At 37.2% G+C, this 19,969-nt stretch overlaps 2 protein-coding genes across 5 annotated transcripts in view; one reads left to right on the forward strand and one right to left on the reverse strand.

The window, feature by feature from the left end:
* Positions 1-11,653, forward strand: part of CC2D2A (coiled-coil and C2 domain containing 2A) — a 143,228-nt gene extending 131,575 nt beyond the window's left edge. For 2 of the 3 annotated variants that reach the window (XM_055111204.3, XM_008952124.5), the window contains 4 exons: positions 6,193-6,315; positions 7,517-7,575; positions 9,639-9,816; positions 11,338-11,653. In XM_055111204.3, coding sequence (XP_054967179.1) covers positions 6,193-6,315; positions 7,517-7,575; positions 9,639-9,816; positions 11,338-11,526 — 549 coding nt within the window. In that variant the 3' untranslated portion in view covers positions 11,527-11,653. Of the gene's footprint in view, positions 1-4,934; positions 5,203-6,192; positions 6,316-7,516; positions 7,576-9,638; positions 9,817-11,337 lie in introns of those variants that run through there. The other variant, XR_010111923.1, reaches the window with a different exon arrangement.
* Positions 11,654-15,115: 3,462 nt separating this feature from the next.
* FBXL5 (F-box and leucine rich repeat protein 5) overlaps positions 15,116-19,969 on the reverse strand; it is a 57,052-nt gene continuing 52,198 nt past the window's right edge. For both annotated transcript variants that reach the window (XM_034958324.3, XM_034958323.3), the window contains exon 11: positions 15,116-15,909. In XM_034958324.3, the coding sequence (XP_034814215.1) occupies positions 15,833-15,909 (77 nt within the window). In that variant the 3' untranslated portion in view covers positions 15,116-15,832. The remainder of the gene's footprint in view (positions 15,910-19,969) is intronic.

The raw sequence follows: 19,969 nt of genomic DNA on the forward strand, positions 1-19,969 counted from the left end.
AATACAGGATTTAGATTCAGAGGACCTGAGTTTGTGTCCTGGGTCTGTCCTTAGTTTTCTCATCCAAAATAGAGTTTACAATTTCTAATTCGTAGTGTTTTAAGAACTGAGGCAAATTTGTCACCGGAACAGATTGGGTTTCTCTGTCTCTTTCTCTCTTTCTTTTTTCAAAGGAGATTCCCAGGTCTCACCTGGCCTGCAATATCCCCAGGTAATTCTAGTTGAGCCAGTTTTGAGGGCTGCGTGATTTTATTGTGAAGGGTACTAAATAAAGTAGTGGTTAAAAATATAAGTTATAGAGCTGGGCGCTGTGGCTCATGCCTGTAATCCCAGCACTTTGGGAGGCCAAGGTGGGTGGATCACCTAAGGTAAGGAGTTCGAGACCAGCCTGGCCAACATGGCGAAACCCCGTCTCTACTGAAAATACAAAAATTAGCTGGGCATGATGGTGTGACTCTGTAATCCCAGCTACTTGGGAGGCTGAGGCAGGAGAATTGCTTGAACCCAGGAGGCGGAGGTTGCAATGAGCTGAGATGGAGTCACTGCATTCCATCCTGGGCAACAGAGCAAGACTCCATCTCAAAGAAAAATGAGTTATGCGATCAGACTGCCTCAGTTTAAACTCCAATTTTATCATTTACTAGTTGTGTGGGCTTGGGAAAGTCAATCTCTCACAGCTTCAGCTTCTTCGCTGGTAAAATGGAGGTAACAGTAAAGTCATTACTTTAGAAATGTAAAGTCACTACTTTATAGAGTAGTTGTGAGAAGTGAATGAGATTATTAATGTTAAGCACCTAACAGAGTAACAACTCTTTAATTATTTTTTTAATTATTATTTTTATTTTGAGATAGTTTCACTCTGTCGCCTAGGCTGGAGTCCAGTGGTGCCATCTCAGCTCACTGCAATCTCCACATCCTGCGTTCATGCGATTCTCCTACCTCAGCCTCCCAAGTAGCTGGGATCACAGGCACGTGCCACCTTGCCTGGCTAATTTAGTAAGAGATGAGGTCTCACCATATTGACCAGGCTCATCTCCAACTCCTGGCCTCAAGTGATCCACCTGCCTTAGCCTCCCGAAGTGCTGGGATTACAGGCGCGAGCCACCACACCCAGCAAATTATTGAATGATTGTTTTTATGTGCTTCTGTCTATAAAAACTGTTTGCACATGCATCCCCAACATGCATATTTTTATGAATTATATATATTTTCGTATCAATATACCAAAAACTACTTTAAACATGAAATCTATTTTTTCTCTTCCCATCCTCCTGGGGTATGCACCCTTCTCTGAAGACCATCAGTCTGTTTTTTTTTTTTTTTTTTTTTTTTTTGAGACGGACTTTCACTCTTGTTGCCCAGGCTGGAGTGCAACGGAGCGATCTCGGCTCAACGCAACCTCCGTCTCTCGGGTTCAAGCAATTCTCCTGCCTCAGCCTTCTGAGTAGCTGGGATTACAGGCATGCACCACCACACCCAGCTAATTTTGTATTTTTAGTAGAGACGGGGTTTCTCCACGTTGGTCAGACTGGTCTTGAGCTCCTGACCTCAGGTGATCTGCCCGCCTCAGCCTCCCAAAGCGCTGGGATTACAGGCGTGAGCCACCGTGCCCAGCCCCATCAACCTATTTTTTTTAAGCGTTACTGCTAAAATTAGAGATAATATATGCCAAGCACGCAGCAAAATATCTGTCCTTCATGTGTTCAGCAAATAGCAACTACAGCACTATTAATTACATATGTAAAGAGCACTGTGGAACACCATTCTCATGTTAATTATTATTTTTAATAAAAGTCATTATAATGAAAAGTGATCTGCTAAGCCTCATCTACATTTAGAGGATCATTTTAAGGTCATTAGTAATCAAGCAGGGTTAACAGGCACTGAAAAAGCCTTCAAATAACTCTGTTATCTGTCAAAATTATTACCAGCTCTCAAAACAATTACTATATGGTTGACTAATTCTCATAATGCTAAGGTTTTGTGAGGAAGAAAGAACATTCTTTTCTCCTCTTCTCTGAGATGGGTAATAGTAGCTTATGATGTTGTGCATCCCCCATTGTAGCTCTTCTAAACCTGCTCTAAGCCTTGGCCACTCAGCAGAGGACCGCCTCCTGGCTTTGTTGTCCTGGCACTCTGAAACCTCAACTGCCCTCTACTCCACCACACAACTTCTTTGGATGTCAGTCTTTCTCCTCCTGTCATTCCTTTTCCAAGGAATAAGTCTCTTCCCTTTCCACTGTGCTTGTTTCCATTCCCATTCCATGCTCCACTATTCCATCCAACTAGCTCCTCTATTTTTTCTCTCTCCTTCTCTATCTATTGATACGCTCAGGGGTCCAACAATTCTAAAATACCCTTTTCCCAACCTGGCTATACACCTAAAACTACATTGCCTTTCTTCCCTTTCCTCCCCAAGTTCTTCAAATACTAGTTATATCTCTTGCTTTCACGTTATAAGCACACTCAGACCTTAACCTACTGTAATCTAGCTCTTCCGTCCTGACCATACTGCAGAAATTAAACTCTGAGAAGCACCATTGTCTTGCTAATGAATAAATAAATCCAATGGCTGCTTCTCATTTTCACTCCTCTCCTTTTCTGTCATTTAACATAAAAATCACAACTAATGTTCTTCATGAAAAAACACTTTCCCCCTCCGTAGTTTACTGATAAAGGACAGTTTGCTCTTCATTACTCTGCAGTTGTTTCTTATGTTTCTTTCAATGGCTCTTCTTCTCACCCCTTCAAAATAGAAGTTCCTCAAGATTCTATATTTAGATTCTTCTAGGACCACACCTATTATTATTAATTGTGGCTCTATCTAGTTTATCCTGGTAGAGAAGTGATAAATCTGTAACCAGCCCCAGGACCTTTGTCTTGAATTTTCAGCTGTTTGCTAGACACCCAGGTGCCTTATCAAAATCTCACACAGCACATGCAAAACTCAAATCATTTTCCCCAAAACCAGCTCCCCTTCCTGGCTTCCTATTTCTATCATTATCACTTATCCTGATTCAAACCCTCGATTTATTCTTGATTTTCCCTCTCCCTTACTTCATTCTACTTCAATCCTAATTATAGAGGCCAAATCATATAGATGCTATCTCTGCTATTTCCCAGGTCATGCCATTATTGTTTTGCCCTACATTTCTATAAATGACTAACTAAACAGTATCCCCAATTGAGTTCACTTTTTGATACACGGATACCTGATTAAGCTTTCATCACTTTCTGGCTCAGAAAGTACTAGGGGAACTTCACTGCATACAGATTTAAGAGTAAACTTTCCACCTTGGATCTCAAAGCCCTATGTATGCAGTGCAATTTCCCACTACTTTTCTGAACATTCTCTACTCTATAGCCAAATTGTAGTTCTTAAAGATCTTGTCTTAAGCCAATTTTCTGATTTGGATTCCAAGTCAAGGCCTCCTACCTTACTGGCTTCTGCTTCTCTATATCCTTTGCTACTTTTTCTGTATTCTCCAAATTTGAAACATTAGAGATCCTCAAAGTTCATCAAACCTCTTTTCTACCTATACTTCCTCCCAGGGAATACCACATACATGCCGATGATTCCCAAGTTTATATCTCCAGCTCACCTAGCTCCCCAGAACTTCAGACTCAAATATCCAATCACCTACTCAACATCCTCATTTGGATGTGAGAGAGACATCTCAAACTTAAGATGCCCAAACTCCTGATTCCCCTTTGCAGTCTTTCCCATCTCGATAAATGTCAATTTCATCAGTCGGTTTTTTGGCCAAAATCCTTGGAGTCATCTGTGATTCCTCTCTCTCCTATATCCAAACCAAATCCTACTGGTTCCACCTTCACAGTATACCCAGCGTCCAACCACATCTCTCCACTTTTACTGCTAGCATGTTCGTTCAAGTCACTGTAGCTCTCACCCAGATTATTCAAAATAAGTGTCCTAACTGAAGGTTTCACCATTTATTTAACCCTACCTTCTTTTGTCTAGTCTCAAAACAGCACAGAAAATTCCTGTTAAAATAAAAGGCAAATTGTCACTCCTCTACCCAAATACTCCAGTGACTTCCTATCTCACTTAAGAGTCAAAGCCTAAATCTTCAAAATGGCCTACGGGACCTCCATGATCTGATACCCACCCTACCCACCTCTCTCCCCCTTCCTCTGATAATGTCACCTCTTACTTGCTCTCTCCAGCTTGCTTATTCTTTAAAACTACTTCATATTCCTTGCTGTTCCTCAAACATAACAAAGCACACTTTACATTTGTTGTTTCCTAGGCATAAATGACCACTGCCCCCTTACTGGATATCATCATAGATTTCTCCCTCACTTCTTGCATTTCTGATGAAAAGTGATTTTTCCAGTTAGAACTTCCCTGCCTGCCTTAAAATGCTCCATTTTTGTTTTCTCCACAGCCCTTGCACACTTAACTATTGCCTCAATAAAGACAGTAAAAACCCACCCCCAAACTAAATGGCTTCAAACATTTATTCTCAGAGATCTGAGTCAGCTGGGGAGGTTCTGCTAATTGAGGCTGGGCAACTCTGCTGCAAGTTGTGGTAGCAAGACAAGCTCTGCTTCTCACAGTAGATCTGTGGGTCAACTGGGAGAGCTCAGCTTCAGGTGTGTTTATTCTGGGATGCAGTGCAATGACAATGGCAGAGGCACAAAAGGACAAGCAGAAGCACACAAAGCCTCTTAAGGGTAGGCTCAGAAGCCATACACTGACTTCTGTCCCAGTCTACTGGCCAAAAGTCAAGGAATGCAAAAGTGTATTTTTTCTCTTTTAGTGGGAGGAACTGCAAAGTAACACGAGAAAGGGTATGCATATAGAAAGGAGTGCAGAATTGGGACTAATGATACAATTTACCACATCATGCAACATCATCTGATATCCCATGTGTTTACTTGGTTTTTGTTGTTGTTGTTGCTTTAAACAGGACCTTGCTGTCATCCAGGCTGGAGTGCAGTGGTGTGACCACAGTTCACTGGAGCCTTGAAATCCTGGGCTGAAGCAATCCTCCCACCTCAGCCTCTCAAGCATCTAGGACTATAGGAACACACCACCACGCCTGGCTACTTCTCAAAAAAAAAAAAAATTTTTTTTTTTAGAGATGGGGGTCTCACTATGCTGTCCAGACTGGTCTTGAACCCCTGGCCTCAAGTGATCCTCCCGCTTTGGCCTCCCAAACTGCTGGGATTATGAGTGTGAGCCTGCCTGTTTACTTATTTGTTTGCTATCTTTTCTTATTAGATACTCTGTAAGGGTAGAAAATCTGTTTCATTCACTGCTTTATCCCCAGTAATTAGAAATGAGCCTCAACATAGTAGGTAGCTGATTAAATATACTGAATGGACAAATTCATGTACATAGTTACTCAGTATGACTACTGTATGCCAGGAGCTATGCTAGGTGCTAAAAATACAATGGTAAATAAGGCACACAGTGAATGTCCTCAGGACAAAAGTCTAACAGCCTAGTGTGGACACGAATAGACTGGCAATTATAAACAATGCTAACTAATAATAATTTTAAAATAGCTAACAATTATTGAGCACTTACTACATACCAGGCATTTTTCTAAGAGGTACAGATTAATTAACTCACTGAATCAACTCAACCTTGAGGTAGATACTATTTATTATCCCACTGTTATACAGAAGGAAACCGAGGCATACAGAAGTTACATAAATCATCCAAGGTCACACAAATAGTAAATGTTGGAGCCAAAATTAAAACACAAGTGGTCTGGTTCCAGAACCAACATGCTACGCTGCCTCACCAACACAAGGGCTATCTCAGAGAATGCGCATTGCTGTGGATGCAGAGATGAATGGACACTCAATTCAATTAGGAGGCTGGGAAAAGAAAGGTCAGGAAAGACTAGCCTAAGAAAGAAGTGGCCTTGGTTTTTATAACAAAAAACAACCTCACTTTTTATCAAATCTACAGTCAACACTAAGGTACACCCCCAACTTCAGATAAAAAATGTGAAAAAATGGCCAATGACAACTCTATGATGCCACTGATTGTAAAATACACATAATTTTTATAATCAAAAAATGACAAAATGTATGCGGCCTGTATGAACACTTGCTGTCTCTCTGCTGCCTCTATGCCACACATACATCCATGCACACATACATGTGCATGTATACACGCTAACATATATGCTAATGTAGTCTTGTCTTTCTTAGATTTGGTTTAATATTCAACGATATGATTCTCCACTAAGGATAAATTTTGATGTCACCAGGCCCAAGCTATGGAAATCTTTCTTTTCAAGAAGCCTTCCATATCCTGGCCTTTCCAGTGTTCAGGTATAAATCTTTTATTAACAATTAAATATAGACAAAGTAAAAGATAGGAAATTATACTGGGTTACAAGATATTTTTTACCCCTGGGTAGTCTAGAACAGTATTTGTTTATCAAACGCATCTGAGCTCAACTCACAACAAGAAACAGATATATATGTTTACATATATGTGAAAGGACCAGTATACACATCTTACACAGATGTGGAAGAAAAAGTTTTGATATAAAAAGTTTCATGACATAAAAAGTAACACAAAATGTATTCCATCCAAATTTTTTAAATGCTCATCTCAATTCACTAAATAGATTTCATAACTTTTAATGAAACATCAAGTTAAACTGCAGGGTATGATCCACTAGGGGCTCATAAAATTAACTTACAGGGTCCTGACCAGTAGTAGATTGTAAGTAGTAAGCATAAGCAGTTTACTAAAAGTTTTGTTTCATTTGATAGATATATGTATGTGTGTACTAGGTTTGTAATGAAATGTATTTTATACTCCAGATCTACCTTTCAGAAAAAGCTTTGAAGAACATTACCCTAGAGAAATTCTCCCATATGTGTATAAGGTGATATATACAAGATTTTTAGTAGAAGCATTGCTTGAAATAGCATAAGAGTTGGAATGACAGAAGAGAAAAATTATGTAACACGATGGAATATTTTACAGTAGTTAATCGGCATTAATGAATCTTAGTAAGCCCTCTAAAAATATGTTTGTTGCTGCCACTAAATATAAAGTTAAGGGAGAAAGCACAAGTTGCATGTTCATAAAACAATTATGTAAAGTTTAGAAAACATGCAAAACTATAAAATGTTGTTTAGGGGTACATGTATCTATAATAAAATCATAAACACATTGTGTTAATGAAGACAGGAATTTTTATTCATAGCCAAATCCTTATCCCTCTCACCTATGAAAGTGCCTAGCACACAGCAGGCAATCAGTACTTGTTGAATGAAGGGGTGTTAAAACAAATTCAGGTCATGGTTACTTCTGTGGTAAGAGAGAAGAAAAATGAAATTGGGAAAGAACTATATTATGATGTTTTACTTATGGTGGGTCATGGGTACATCAGCATGCATTATATTATTTTCTATATCTCGATGTCTGAGATTTCATTGATTTTTAAGATTTTTAAAAGGATGTTCAAATTAACTGTAGGTGATTTTTATACTTTCTGAACTATTTTCTCTTCTATAGCCTGAAGAGCTAATTTACCAGCACTCAGACAAAGCAGCTGCAGCTGAGCTACAAGACAGGTAACATAACATCCATAAATCCACATGTAATCTGTCACTAGGAGTATAATACCAAACTTTAAACCACTGTCAGCCTGGATGAATGTGAAACAATTTAGGCAACTTAACTTTAATTTATGTTTATAGATTCCAAATACAGATGTGATCTCTAAATCCCATGGCTCAAAAGGAGCCTTTAGCATCAGCATGCTGTGGAACCAACCAGAGTGGAACACCAGTAATATGTACTTCTACAGGGACTTCACCTTGGATTGGAGTTTAACATCATGTTATAGGTGTTGTTGAGGCACATCATAATTCTCAGCTTAAATATACCTCTTCTGTCCTATTGAACTGCAGCTAGTTTATGGACCTAACACACGGAGAAGATCAGTAAGAGCCTGTATGAGTCTCTGTAATTCTCATAACCCTGTAAAAATAGAACTTATTCTCCTGGTTTCACAATGTGAAAACTGAGGCTCAGAGAGGTCCACATACTTGTTTAAGTGTTAAAGGGGGCTTCTGAGCCCAGCCCAACCTTTCTGATTTCAAGGCATGTGTACTGTTTCTACTGTATTAAGCTGTGTGACCCCTCTTGAGGCATTATTACTAGAAAATATCGGTTTACACTCATTTACTCTCAATTTCTCCATAATGCCTTATTCAAGATCCCCAACTAGAACAACTAATCTACAAACAACCTTTTTGTTTTTTTCTGATAGCTTCAACATGCTATTGATTGGACCCAAGTCATTTATTTCTCCAATATTAAAATGCCTGACAATTCGTCCATACTTTCGTGCGCAGACCATCTTGAAACCCAAAACAAAGATGTGCTAAGCACCAAAAAAGAAATGATCCCTATGACTACTGAACAATGAGAAGCTAGCTAGGTCTCTAAACCCATGCATTTAGTTAGGGAATGTACAAGAGGCTTTAGAATCAGCAGGGTTTCAATTTGAATCCAAGCTCCTTTGCCTTACTCAAATCACTTATCCTACCTCAAACTGTCCCCTCATCTGTAAAATCAGGACAATATCCCCTACCTCGTAAGGTTATTATTGAGATTAAATAAAAATCTACATAAAGCACTTAGCGCAGTATCTGGTAAATAATGGCTCAATAAATAGTAGCTATTTTCCTTCATTCCATGCTTAAACTTCACACCCTATGAACCCAATACCTGTACTTATCACAAATAGTTTCAATGATGTTGGTATTTTAAAGGCAGTTTTAAGGCAATTTAGAAAAAAATTAATCATCATGAATAGAATTCACTATTCATGATGTGAATAAATCACGAGGCACTAAGAGCTCCACAAATATTTGAGGCTTTCAACATAAGCCCTACTTCTTACGCCTGTGTCTAATTCATCTGTCTGTATATATACTACCAATGAGTATAGTCATAACATTTCAAAAAAACATTTCATGGCCAAGCGCAGTGGCTCACACTTGTAATCTCAACACTTTGGGAGGCCAAGGCAGGCGGATCACTTGATCCCAAGAATTTGAGACCAGCCTGGGCAACATAGCAAGACCTTGTCTCTATAAAAAAGAAAAAAAAATTAGCCAGACATAATGGCATGCACCTGTGGTCCCAGCTACCAAAGAGGCTGAGGTGGGAGGTTCACTTGAGCCCGAGAGTTGAGGATGCAGTGAGCTTTGATTGTACCACTTCAATCCAGCCTGGGCAACAGAGCAAGATCCTGCCTTTAAAAAAAATTAATAATAATAAACTTTTGCTGCATGTATTGAATTCAGCTATCCCCAAGTCATTCAGTACTCCCTCTTCTGTGTTACATTTCAAGCATCTGTTATAGCTCTTAGGATACACATACTTTCTATTTATAGGACTATTTCCCATCTCAACTCATATACAACCCTTAAGGACAGGACTGCATGTTAATTTTGAATCCCCAGGGAGTAGCCCATTATTAGACATTAACTATGCCTGGATAATCACAACTCTATCAACAAAAATATAGTTATACAATCATCTGAATCCCCACTACATACTACATACATTTTTTAACAAGGGAAAAGTGAGTCACCAAAAAATGGAATTTATGTTTTGTGACCAGGATTGAAAAAATACTAAAAGAAAAAATCATGGACTGGAGGCCACGCCATCTGACTCGGTGGAATAGGTATTGTACCTCTACTCTGCGTCACTTCTTGCCTCTGTTAGAAAAAAGTCAAGGAGAAGATGTAGAAGATGACCACAGAGCAGAACTGCTAAAACAGCTGGGAGACTACAGGGTAAGTTACAAATGGATCCTAAACTGACTGTGGATTTCCTTGTTTCAAATTGGAAATTAGCCAATAATAGGTTTCTGGAATCAAAAGACCCACGTTGCTCCCAGAAGTACATATTTAAAGCAGCATAAACTAAAAACTGTGATCATAAGTTTTAAACCTCAATAATCATGAAATAGCAAAATACCACCATTTTTCATATAAGTATCCCATGAAAAATACCTTTTATGAAATACATTTACGTATCAAATGAAATGAAAACATCTGGCTAAATCATGTTAGACACAACTGTGCATAAGGATCAAAACACTAGAGCAGTTTTTTTTAAGGATATGGTTTTATACTGATTGCTTTTCATTGCTAAGAAAGGTGGTTATTAATAGACGATATACCCTCTCTACTGCCTGCTGCTATGTTCACATGCTATAGCTGGATAATAAAACCTACAAAGCAGGCTCGTAACTAAAACTTAACAGTAAGCCTTGCTAGCTAAACAGTGTGAAGGTCAAATTAGATCACTCACTGAGTAAAATTTATCCTTTAACTTATAAGGCAGGTTCTCAGCCAGGATATTTTCAGTTCAAGTGTCAGAAAACTCAAAAAGGCTTGAGCAATAGAGAATCTACTGGCTTAAGTAAAGCTTAGAGGGTAGCTATCAGGGCTGTCCCACTCTTTTGCAAGTCCTCCCATTCTGCCCTCCTCTTCCGTATGATGGCATCATCCTGAGACTGGGTTTCCTCATGGAAGCAAATGCTGGAACACTTACAGAATTCACATCTGCGCACATACTACCCAAAGCAGGAGAACATCACGTGCCATTATTCCTAACAAGTTTCCCAAGATTCCCTCTGAGACTCCCTTTGATCACTTGCCCATCCCCGTGGATCATTGTAGCCAAGGGGACGAAAATTATTGTCGGGCGCTATGGCTCACACCTGTAACCCCAGCACTTTGGGAGACCGAGGCAGCGGATCGCTTGAGCCCTGGAGTTCAAGATCAGCCTTGGCAGCATGGCAAAACTCCATCTCTACAAAAAATACAAAAAGTAGCCAGGATGGTGGCACTTGCCTGCAGTCCCAGCTACTCAGGAGGCTAAAGTGGGGGGACCACTTGAGCCCAGCAGGAGGCCGAGGCTGCAGTGAGCCATGATCATGCCACTGCACTCTAGCATGGACAACAGTCAGACCTGTCTCAAAAAAAAAAAGAAAAAGAAAAAAGAAATGTATTTGTTAGTTTAACCTATGTATCTGGAATTACAATGGTTACTATGCATACTACGTACTTTCAAAAAGAGGGAACAGTGATGGAGTGACTAACAGGTGGCTTATACACCTATATGCAAGGAAAACAAAATGGATATTAAGCAACTCTCGATTTTCTGTATTGCTAATAGCTGAGTAGAAAAACACAAGCAAATAACTGAGATCCAGAACACTTATTATCTTAATTGCATACATGTATGTAGGAAAAAATGTATTAAATCTTCAAACTTCACTAATGACTACAAATGTTTTTTCCCTTCAGTTCTCTGGATTTCCTCTTCACATGCCTTATTCTGAAGTGAAGCCTTTAATTGACGCTGTGTATAGTACTGGAGTACATAATATTGATGTTCCTAATGTTGAATTTGCTTTAGCTGTATACATACACCCATACCCCAGAAATGTTTTGTCTGTTTGGATCTATGTTGCCTCTCTTATACGCAACAGGTAATTTTTTTCACTGTACTTTCTGTATCATGTAAAAACTACACTTAGGATATGAGAAAATTTTAAATTATATGCATCACATCAGAAGAACATATTATTGGCAAATAATAAAATTATCAACTGTTTTCAAACTGTGCAAAGTGTTCTATTTAGCAGTCTGCCTTGTGTCTGCTACTTGACCCTGAAATTCAATTGAGACTACCCACAGTAGGATACATTATGAGCTTCCTGCCTCTATTCCTTTGTACTTACTTACCTTTTGCTTGGGCAAATATTAACAGCAATGGAATGAAAGTGAGAGAAACTTAAGTTTTACCTTAGAGCAAGGTAAAGCTTTAAAGAGAGCATCATTAGAGCCTTTAGAGTTCCTCCTTCTTTGCTGTGTTTAATTCAAATGTTAGTTGAAATAAAAAGCAGTAGTGAGTTATATTCCATCAAATGATTCTTCATCTTTAGAAAACACTAAGACAATTTGCCTGAACTGAATGTTTACCAGTTTTTATTGCTACTCCTCCTCCTCTCTCCAAATAAACAAAACAAATAAATATCCAAGACTGCAAGATTACTTCATCTTCCACAGGTTTGCATGTACAGGCATACCTCGGAGATAGTGTGCACTTGGTTCCAGACCATTGCAATAAAGTGAATACTGCAATAAAATGAGTCACACCAATTTTTTTGGTTTCCCAGTGCAAAGTTATGTTTACACTGTATTATAGTGTATTAAGCGTGCAAAAGCATTATCTCAAAAATGTACATACCTTAATTTAAAAATACTTTATTGTTCAAAAGTGCTAATGATCATCTGAGCCTGCAGTAAGTTGTAATTTTTTGCTGATGGAGGGTCTTGCCTCGATGTTGCTGGCTGATTAGCAACTGGTGGTTGCTGATGGTTGGGGTGGCTGTGAGAATTTCTTAAAATAAGACAACAATGAAGTTTGTTGCATTGACTGACTCTTCCTTTCTTCCTTTCATGAAAGATTTCTCTGTAGCATGAAATGCTGATAGCATCTTACCCACAGAATCTCTTTCAAAACTGGAATCAATCTTCTCAAACTCTGCCACTGCTTTATCAATTAAGTTTATGTAATATTCTAAATCCTTTGTTGTCATTTGAAAAATGTTCACAGCATCTTCGCCAGGAGTAGAGTCCATCTCAATAAACTTTTTTGAGACAGGGTCTTGCTCTGTCGTCCAGGCAGAGTGCAGTGGTGTGATTATGGTTCACTGCAGCCTCAACCTCCTAGGCTCAAGCAATCCTCACACCTCAGTCTCTCAAGTAGCTGGGACTACAGGTACACACCACCACACCCAGCTAATCTTTTACTTTTTGTAGAGACAGGGTCTCACTATGTTGTCTAGGCTGGTCTTGAGCTCCTGGACACAAGCAATCTTCCTGCCTCCGCCTCCCAAAGTGCTGGGATTACAAGAGTGAGCCACCGCGCCCGACCAAGAAACAAATATTCTTTGCTCATCCATAAGAAGCAACTCTATATCCATTCAAGTTTTATCATGAGGTTGCAGCAATTCAGTCAGATCTTCAGGCTCTATTTCTAATTCTGGTTCTATTTTCACCACATCTGCAGTGACTTCCTCCACTAAAGTCTGGAACCCTACAAAGACATCCATTGAGAGTTGGAACCAACTTCATCCAATCTCTTGTTAATGCTGATATTCTGACCTCCTCCAATGAATCACGAATATTCTTAATGGCACCTGGAATGGTGAATCCTTCTAATTGAATCCTTTCCAGAATATTTTCAATTTACTTTGCCCTGATCCATCAGAGGAATCACTATCTATGGCAACTATAGCCATACAAAATGTATTTCTTAATAAGACTTGAAAGTCAGAATTATTCCTTGATCCATGGAGTAATTCTGCATGGAGCTGCAGAATAGATGTTGTGTTAACAGGCATGAAAACGTCAATCTCCTTGTACATCTCCACCAGAGCTCTTGGGTGACCAGGAGCCTTGTCAATAAGCAGTAACGTTTTGAAAGAAATTTTTTGAGCAGGTCTCAACAGTGGGCCTAAAATATTCAGCAAACCATGCTGTACACAGATATACTATCTTACTGACTTTGTTGTTCCATTTACAGAGCACAGAGTAGACTTAGCAATAATTCTTAAGGGCCTTAGGTTTTTCAGAATGGCAAATGAGTATTCTCTTCAACATAGTCACTAGCTGCATCAATCTCTAACATTAAGAGTCCACTTGCCCTTTTAAGCCAGGCATTGATTTCTCCTCTCTAGCTATTAAAGATTTAGATGGCATCTTCTTCCAATAGAAGGCTGTTTTGTCTACACACTGAAAATCTGATATTTAATGTAGCCACTTTCAAATCAATGACCTTAGCTAGATCTTCTGAATAACTTGCTGCAGCTTCTATATTAGCACTTGCTACCTCACCTTCTATTTTTATGTTATAGAGAAGGTTTCTTTCCTTAAACCTCATGAATCAACCTCTGCTAGCTTCAACCTTTTCTGAAGCTTCCTCACTTCTCTCAGCCTTCATGGAATTGAAGAGAGTTAGGGTCTTACTCTGAATTAGGCTTTGGCTTAAGGGAATTTTATGGCTAGTTTCATTTATCCAGACCACTAAAACTTTCTCCATATCAGTAATAAAGCTGTTTCACTTTCTTATCATTGGGTGTTCACTGGAGTAGCACTTTTAATTTCCTTCAAGAACTTTCCTGTTGCATTCACAACTTTGCTGTATGGCACAAGAAGCGTAGATTAGGGCCTAAGTTTTCGACATGCCTTGCTCACTAAGCCTAATCATTTCTAGCTTTTCACTTAAAGTGAGAGACATGACTCTTCCTTTCACTTCAACACTTAAAGTCCACTGCAAGGTTATAAGCTGGGGCCTAATTTCAATATTGTTGTGTCTCTAGGAAGAGGGAGGTCTGAGGAGGAGAGAGACAGGAACCACTGGTCAGTGGAGCAATCAGAACATACATAATATTTATCAATTAAGTTCTCTGTCTTATTAGGGCACAGTTCATGGCATTCCAAAGCAATTACAATAGTAACAACAATCACTGGCCACAGATCACCACAAAAGATTTAGTAATAGTGAAAAACTATGAAATACTCCAAGAATTATCAAAATATACGAGACATGAAGGGAGAAGTTTTATTGGAAACATGGCACCAATAGACTGGCTCAACGCAGAGTTGCCATAAACCTTCCATTTGTAAAAAATGCATTATCTGCAAAGTGCAATAAAGCAAAATGCAATAAAATGACATATGCCTGTATCTGTATCGATAGGAGGAACATTGCCATTTTCTTCTACATGACATAAAATTGTACTAAAAGGCACTAGTATGTGCCTTTCTGGGTGGCAGGCCTCCAATCTCATGATGTTTTAACAAAGCAAAGTAGATATACTTACAGATTCAAATTTTGACTACTGAATAACTCATTTCAAAAAGAAAATTCAGCTCAATAAAATTCAGTATCTGTCTAAAACTATTTGTCAGGGTAATAAGTTCATGGGAGGTCCAAAGACAAAGTATGTAGTCCTATTCTATACTAAAGTAAACCTGGATTGAGATTTATAATAAAAATCACAACACAACAGTATTACTTGGTAAAGTCCTCAAAGTAGATTTTATTTATACATTTCTTCAAATGATTGTGGTATTTTAAAAAATCTCTCCCAAATTTGACGACACAGGGACAGTGGTGAGAACAAAGTATCCCTAAAGGAAACAAATATCGATTGGTGCTTTCCTAGCTCACTGAGCTAACACTCAGAAGCCAATTTATTCTATCATCCTAAAGAACCTTAAATGTGGGTTTGTTTGAATTGGCCTTCTGAGAATCGTTGAAATAAAGGAAATATTACAGAAAAGAGATTAGTTTCCAAAAATGTGCTGTCTTTGAAAATAAGTCTTCAGACATGTGTGTCGGAAAAGATCTGCAAAGCTTGGTACAGTGTTAATGTGTAAAGAGAACCAATCACCTCCATGGACTTTAAAACTCAAAATTATCTATGAAATACTTTAAATGACATGGCATTACCAACATTCTTTAAAGCATTTCATTTAAAAGAAAACTGTAAGACTGTTCTCACCCTTTTGAAAAGACCTAATCCCTTTCTAAAACAAAAGTATAATTTGCAAGAGAAACAACATTACAATTCACTGGTAAATTAAGATTTCTGAAGTTGTAAGAAATGGGGCCAAAACAAGTCACGCTCAAAAAGGGATGGTTAACACAAGAAATGTGCTATGAGTAAAGTGCATGAAAGAAAGCCTGCTCAGCTAAATGAAGTAGACAAAGGTCAGAAGTCAAGGGTCATTCGCCAGAGCGGCAGCAGGCTCGAAAACCACACTGCAAATTCTGGCATCCACTGGCGGTATCAGCATGAGGACCTGTATGAAAACAGAAAAATGTGAAAGGAGGAATTTCTTAGAGATCACATAAAAATAATTTTGCTTATGAAGGAGTTAAACATTCATTGGTTTTACTAGCAGTACTTATATGATAGAAGTAAATCTCATGATGAGTGTATAAGAAATTATTCAGACACAAAACTCAACAGCAGCTTGACTTTAATTAATATATCCTTCATGGTCCAAAAGGTAAGTGGAAGAAGGGAAAAAAATAATTTTTAGCAACAACTTACAATATAAAAATCCAAAATGGAAATGAGACAATCCACAGAAGCAAGATTGCAAAGCTAACTTATAAAAAGATTCTTATAATCTGAACATCCTCCCTAGAAACGTAATAAAGGCAAAAAACAGCCCTAACTATAATCGATCAGCTAAAGAAGTCAGTATTGAGCAATTACAATAAATATTATATTCAAATTTTAAAGCAAAATAAACTATATAGACATAGATATATTTGCCATATTTTTATTTAGTATTTGTAGCCAAAAATATCTATATATGGTAGGGTTAGATGAAATTATTTTCCAAAATTAAATATATAATGAGTGATCAATTAAACTGTATCTAAGACATAGTAAAAATTATCATTCACTTACAAAGAATAAAAAAAAATTTGTGGAATAACTGACATTTTATCCCAGTCACACTATGCTACCCAGGCACTAGATACAAGACCCATTAGGGAACATAGCTGAGAATTAGAAAATATCAAAGAAGAAGTTTCATAGCACATATTCAAATGTCAAGTACTCTGAATGAATATTTTCATAAAAGCAGGCAAATGTGGAAAAGACTGTTTCAACTATATTGAAGTCTTTCATTATGTCTATACCATGAACAAATAAGGAGTAGTTAATTTGTTCTTTACATATCAACAAGAACAACCAAAATACTTGCAATTGTGATATAAGGAACAATACAAAATGAAAACTGTACATGAAATATAATTTTACTGCAGAATATATCAAATGGATTGTAACTGAAAAATCACAGTACTCTGGGGTGATATCTAGCTTAACTCAAAAACACGTTTTAAATTTACTTTTTATTTTCTAAAACAGCACTCAGCTGAAAAAAAAAAAAAAAGCAACTAAGCTAATACTACCATAATAATTACTTCCAACTAAACACATAGAACACATTAATTTCCAGAAATTTAACTTTTCCTTATATTCCCCAAATGGCACATACAAAATACAAAGGGCAAATTTCTTAAGACATACAGTCTTAGGAAAGAAACTAATAAACATTACGCAAATACGTGGAACTACAACAGCTTATGCTTTCAGTCATATTAAATTTTTAAGTTGATATGACACCTGTGATTAGCTTAATGGGGGAGTAGATATGGGAATGAGCAATGGTATAGATGAAAGGAGACTGCCCACAGGTTTATAACTGCTGAAGCTGATGGTACATGAGGATTCGTTGTATTATTCGATGTTAAATTTTTCCATAACAGGAAGTTTAAAATTATTTTAAATATAAAGTTGAATTACTAAAGCCAATTTTTATTTAATCAAAATAACAATCTTTTCTGGTCTTTAAATGAGAAGTTAAATATGTTAAATATTTAACATTCACAAAGCAGCATTTTGTTAAAATTATTTTCCCTTAAAATAAGATACAATGTTAATCATCTTAATGACAAACTCAAGATAAAATGTTTTAGTATATATTGAATACTTATTAAAAATGCCCTGAGAAGCAACCCTATGATCTGAAATTCTTCTCCCACTGCCAATCTTTAACCAAGTTTTTCCTTTGAATATAATGCCAGCTTTACCCACTGTGTACCACCCAATCCCCATTATTCCCCTTCTTAGCTTGTCTTTCCTCACCCCTTACACTACCCACTGTTTTGTCTACCAATCACCTAGCGCCTCTCCTCAAGACACAAGCCCTGCCTCACTGCCATTCTCCTGCTCTGACCCTTAGGTCCATCATGAAATGCCAGATTCACTGGGTTTTGCCAAAATGGATCTGATTATCATTTTATCAGATTAAAATTCCATTCTAAATTTTTTTAAAGAAATAAGAGACATGAAGACTCTCATACAATTTTTCCAAACTGCAACTCCCTCAAATACTTCAAAATGTCTATACCATTAAGTCCTCACTTAACATCGATAGGTTCTTAGAAACTGCGACTCTAAGCAAAATAACGTATAACAAAGGTAGTTGTTTTGTTTGCATCATTATAATGAACTGACACTATTTGAGGACTTCCTGTATGTTTTCTTTAAAGTCAGTTTCCAAAAACATACCACCGACACTGAGGACTTACTATAGTCCTATTTTTTTAAAAGGACAGAAAGGTAAGGGAGAAATATTATGCTAAATTTCAACAGTAGCCTAAGAAAAATCATATGCCATATCTGGAAGCAATGGAAGTGAAGTATGCAATTGGTTTTCAAAGGATAAAGTAAAAGGGAGACTCAAAGGAGCCAACAGGTCAAAAAAGCTATTCTCCTAGAGATTCAGATCTAACCTGACATGACACAGTTTTTCACCACCCTCCCCAAAAGATGTAGGGTCCACATGCTCAGTTTCCACCCTAGCTACCTGGGTCATTATGCTCCTGAAGTCTAAGGGATGGTGGCAGAGATAATGGGGGAAGAAAAATGTAGAAATAAAAGTTTTTACCCTGTATTAGGTAAAAAGCACAAACCTACTGTCAGCATCTCCTTATTTATCACAAAACAAAGTTCCTACCTATATTCATATAAAATGTGCCTACTCAGTGAGTAGGCACATTTTATATGAATATAGGCAAGAACTCTGAATACATTTTAAGTTCACCAGAATTGAGTTTCAGTGAGATTCTAAGTGTACAGAGTGAAGAGAGAGAATTAATATATTGTTTTCAAATTTGAAAGCAGAATCTGTTTAAAGAAACCTATATGAACTTAATCAGTAACTATGGTATTAAATGACTCAAAACTACAATCCTATGATAAGGTAAATAATAGAGTAGTTACTGGTATTTGATCCCAATAATCATGAAAGTGACAGCATCCATTAAAGGATCTGCTGAAGGCCGAGCCAAAACAAAAATGAAGACAAGCACTGTTTTAAACTCAGTATCACATTGTAGAAAACAGGAGACTAGCACCTTCCAAAGCACGGAAAGTATAAGCAACATTAACAATAAAATCCTTAAGTAACACAGAAGGACTGTTCAGAGAAGTGAATAAATGGACAACAGAATAAATGGACAACAGAAAAGGTGAGGGAAAATTAGAAAGAAATATGACTAAGATATGATGGATTGCCAGGTAGACAGCTATGCTTTAATAGACAAAGATAATTCACAAGGTAGTTCCCTTTAAATATTTGACTTATCACCAGCAAACTTCCATCTCGATGTAGGACACAGAACCCAAATGGTTAAGACATATAAAGCCTAAATTACATTAAGGAATAATAAAGAAAATAGAAAAATATAATTGAATAATCATTAAAATATTTAAATGCATGGTAAAGAATAATCTTATAAGAAAGCATTTTTAAGTATCAGATGATAGGAAGTATAAGGTTAGCTATTATTTCTCCAGACTTTTATTACTGAATAACTTGTTTTTACTGAGTTCTAAGTATATTACTTATGCTGTATATCTGCACTTACCTTCACTTACCTTTAATTCCTCTTTAACTTAAATTAGAAACATAAAAGAGCACATCATCTGAGACTGTGTCACCTCCAAAACTATGAGCTAATCTATCTTAATTTATAAATTATACATACATTGAAATGCAAATCAGTAAAAAAGTTTATTTGCTATCATTGCTCAAATGTTCTTCACAGCTCTACAACTATGCTATTCCATTTAACACTTCTTAAATGTTAAAGAATTTTTTTAATGTTATGGCTAAGAAGACTTTTCAAATCTTATCAAATAAATTTAAAAGTCATAAAGAATCATTCAGAAGAATCTAGACTTGCATTTTATATCAAGACACTTTATGTACAATGTCTTGCTCAAGGTAGTTACTGTTTGAATATATGATAACTAACTTATTGTCTCCAAAATCT

Source organism: Pan paniscus, chromosome 3 (genome assembly GCF_029289425.2).
Source record: "Pan paniscus chromosome 3, NHGRI_mPanPan1-v2.0_pri, whole genome shotgun sequence".
In the NCBI taxonomy this organism is placed as follows: domain Eukaryota; kingdom Metazoa; phylum Chordata; class Mammalia; order Primates; family Hominidae; genus Pan; species Pan paniscus.